The following is a 3185-nucleotide window of genomic DNA, read 5'->3' on the forward strand; positions in this document are numbered from 1 at the left end:
TAACCGCAGTTTAACAACGTTAACCGAGGTTTAAGACAGTTGTGGGACACAATATTTACCGTAAACCAAGTTTAAAGGTTTAAACTCCGGTTAAACTAAGTTGTGAAACTGGCCCTAAGGCAAAGAGCTCTGCCAAAGCGAACGCAGCCTAAGTAGCATTTGAAGATGATTGGTTGGATCCAAAGGTAAAAACCAATCATTTTCAACTGAACGGCATGTCATGCACCCAATGAAATTTCTCAAACGGTCACGTGATACGTAATTCTGGGAATCACAGGTTTCAAATTTCTATAAAAAAATTATGTATGACGTATTAGCTAATATACGGTATGACGGTCTATCACAAAGAAGAAGAACGCTATCGACGCCATTTGTGTAGGAAGTCCTCTGTTGAACGTGATTCACGCGGTTGCACGGCAGACACAGAAGGCTGAAGAACGTTGTAATTGTGACAATTGTTAATTGATCAAGTAAGTGGTTTAATAAACGTCACCTTTCGTTCACGAAAAGACAATGCTTAGAAAATAGATTCCAGATAACCATATTTTTTTATCAAATCGAGCTGACAAGGACTCGTTTCTTCATGGTCCGTTGCTCTTTTGTCGTAAAATAAATCTTTGTATATGCATGGAATGTTGTAATTGGAATTGCAATTTAGAAAAGTATCGCGGAATTGTTAGTAAATATTAACTCGATAATTTATGTAATGATGAAGGGATGGTTGAGACTGAGTTAAAAATTAATATTATCTTTGCGTATGTCTTGTAACTGTATTCTGATTGCTCCGTCTTCGAGATCGTAATTACAGACAAGTATAAAAAAGAATTTTTGAATGATTAAAATTTATATTCGTTAAATGATGAAAAGAAAGGAAAATAAAAATGCAATTTTCATCATTTGGCATTTTCTTCATCTTTGATGCTAACATCTGCCCCCTCCATCCTCCTTATGATTGTGTTTCTTCTAATTTAATATCATGTTTTTAAAATAATAAAATAGTGTAATAAAATAAAAGAAATTTTTTAATGAAAAATATAATTAGCATTTTTCTTTGATACTAATATTGTCTTTCTTTTCCTTTATAATTGTGTACCTTTGGATCTAATACTATCTTCAAAACTAATTATATCAATGTAGAAAAATAAGAATTTCTGAACGATTAAAATTGTATTCATAAGATGAGAAAAAGAAAATAAAAAGAAAATATAATTGACTTTTTCTGGGATACTATTTTCGATTTTCTTTTTTATAAGTTTCAGTTAATGATATAATAACAAAAAAATAATAGTCATAATAGTTACTGTAAAAAAGTTGAGTTTAAATTCCTAAATTTATTTTTTTAATATTGTAGAATGCCTTATTATGGAGTAGCCAAAGGTCGTAATACTGGAGTGTATGACAATTGGTAAGGAAACTATGAAATAATTGGAACTAAATTATTTCTGATCAGAACCTAAATGAATGCTTTCCGTTACAAGGGAGGATTGCAAAGACCAAGTAAATAGATACTCGAATAACAGCTATAAGAAGTTTGATACTCCAGCTCAAGCTCATGACTTTATTGATCAACAATCTTCAAGAAGCAATACTCAACTAGAGGGACGTCATATGGAAGCTAATAGCTATCATCGTACTGAGTATACGGTATATAGTAAAAAATATCTTTAATATATGAATGTACTTTAATATTAAATAAGATAGATATATATTTTTATTTTCATAATTATACAATATGATAAAATATATATTTTTTACATTTCATACGTCAATTTTAGAAATGCTTTTGAAATTTTCCAACATTCTTAAACTTAATTTTTTAACGCTATTTCAACACTTCCATTTTTTGCATATCCTTGTTTTTATAACGATTTTGGTTGATTTACAGAGTGGTAGAAATACCACTATCGTGCACGAACGTTCTTACGCGAGTGGTACGGATGGAAATCGCCATTTCGTCGAGAACTCTACACGCACTTCCTGGCAAAAACATTAAAAAAAAAAAAAAATACCACGAAAGACTGTTCTTTTTTCTTATATTAAAGAATTAACCGTGTAAGACATAGACATGCTTAAGTTCATAAAGTTATAATTAGTTGGAATATGTTATTTTGAGTTTTACATTATCCATTATATACAAGAGTTACTGATGATTACTTAAGTTCATACATCTTATTACTTATTTTTTTTTTAAGCATGTCATGATTAATAAATATTACTGAAATACTATAATTTATTTTCTAGTTCCTGAAGAATCGTCATCTTTGATTTAATTAAAATAACAATTTTTATAAGTAGAATTTGTAAACAAGTTTATGTTGTCTCTGCTTTTGAAAATTTTGTAAAATTGGAGTTTTTTCATCTTGTAATGAACGATTCGTAGTGATTTGCTCATCTTTAAGTTACCTTGAGATCGAATTCATATATTTTTGTTTTTTGTTTCTATTAGATATTTTCTCAGTCAAGGTTCCTAGTATTATATATCGTACAAAGTAGCAAGAATCTGAGAATTGAATATGAATCTTACGTAATAGATATGATTGCCTCAATATCAAGATTTTTCAGTATTTTTAACAATACGGAACTTGTATAAAATAAATGAAATTATAAAAATACAAAAGTTCATTCTTTTGCAAACTTCTATGTACGTTTGAATTTTTAAAATGTCTACTGGTTTTCTGTTAAAAAATGAGTGTTACAAAAAGGCCTTTTTGAAATGAAATTTTTTACTCAATAGAAATAAAATTTATTTTTCCTTATTCATATTTATGTGAACATGAAAGAAAACTGAATTAGACTGTCTTAAGGAAAACGAAGCAATGCTAGCATTCGGTGGACTGGCTGTTATTGGTGTCTTCCTCTTGATCATCTAATCAAACCTTTGAATTTAAAAGAATACACCAATAACAGCAAGCGCTCACTCAACTGTTGAGTCCGCTGGACGCACCTAATAGCGATTTAAGTTCTGTAAAAACGTTTCTTTTCGTCATGTGGTGCCAGAATGTCTGTTAACTGATTGTAATCTAACCTAAACAGATATTGTTTATTGTATCAGCAGAGACAGAGAGGAACAGAGGGTTTCTTTCTGTTTAAGATAACAATCAACAGTATGACCAAAAGCCATTAAAGTCTTGCTGTTGGTCATACTGCTGATTCCGATTAAAATTAATCGGAGTGCAAAGAGGATA

At 30.0% G+C, this 3185-nt stretch overlaps 1 protein-coding gene across 1 annotated transcript; it reads left to right on the plus strand.

Annotated features, from left to right (window-relative positions):
- The first annotated feature begins 301 nt into the window (after positions 1–301).
- On the plus strand, positions 302–2229 carry LOC105202656 (ribonuclease H). Its single transcript, XM_011171243.3, has 4 exons — positions 302–470; positions 1352–1405; positions 1479–1644; positions 1886–2229. The coding sequence occupies exons 2-4, from the start codon at positions 1353–1355 to the stop codon at positions 1991–1993; spliced, it is 327 nt and encodes a 108-aa protein (XP_011169545.1). The 5' UTR covers positions 302–470; position 1352; the 3' UTR covers positions 1994–2229.
- The last annotated feature ends 956 nt before the right edge of the window (positions 2230–3185 follow it).

Source organism: Solenopsis invicta, chromosome 12 (genome assembly GCF_016802725.1).
Source record: "Solenopsis invicta isolate M01_SB chromosome 12, UNIL_Sinv_3.0, whole genome shotgun sequence".
In the NCBI taxonomy this organism is placed as follows: Eukaryota; Metazoa; Arthropoda; class Insecta; order Hymenoptera; family Formicidae; genus Solenopsis; species Solenopsis invicta.

What these genes read in the sequence shown, in the direction of transcription:
- LOC105202656 (XM_011171243.3), top strand. Translation starts at nt 1,353, where the DNA reads ATGCCTTATTATGGAGTAGCCAAAGGTCGTAATACTGGAGTGTATGAC. An exon ending in ACTGGAGTGTATGACAATTG is followed by an intron (nt 1,406 to 1,478) that starts GTAAGGAAACTA and finishes TTCCGTTACAAG; the next exon opens with GGAGGATTGCAAAGACCAAG. An exon ending in ATCATCGTACTGAGTATACG is followed by an intron (nt 1,645 to 1,885) that starts GTATATAGTAAA and finishes GTTGATTTACAG; the next exon opens with AGTGGTAGAAATACCACTAT.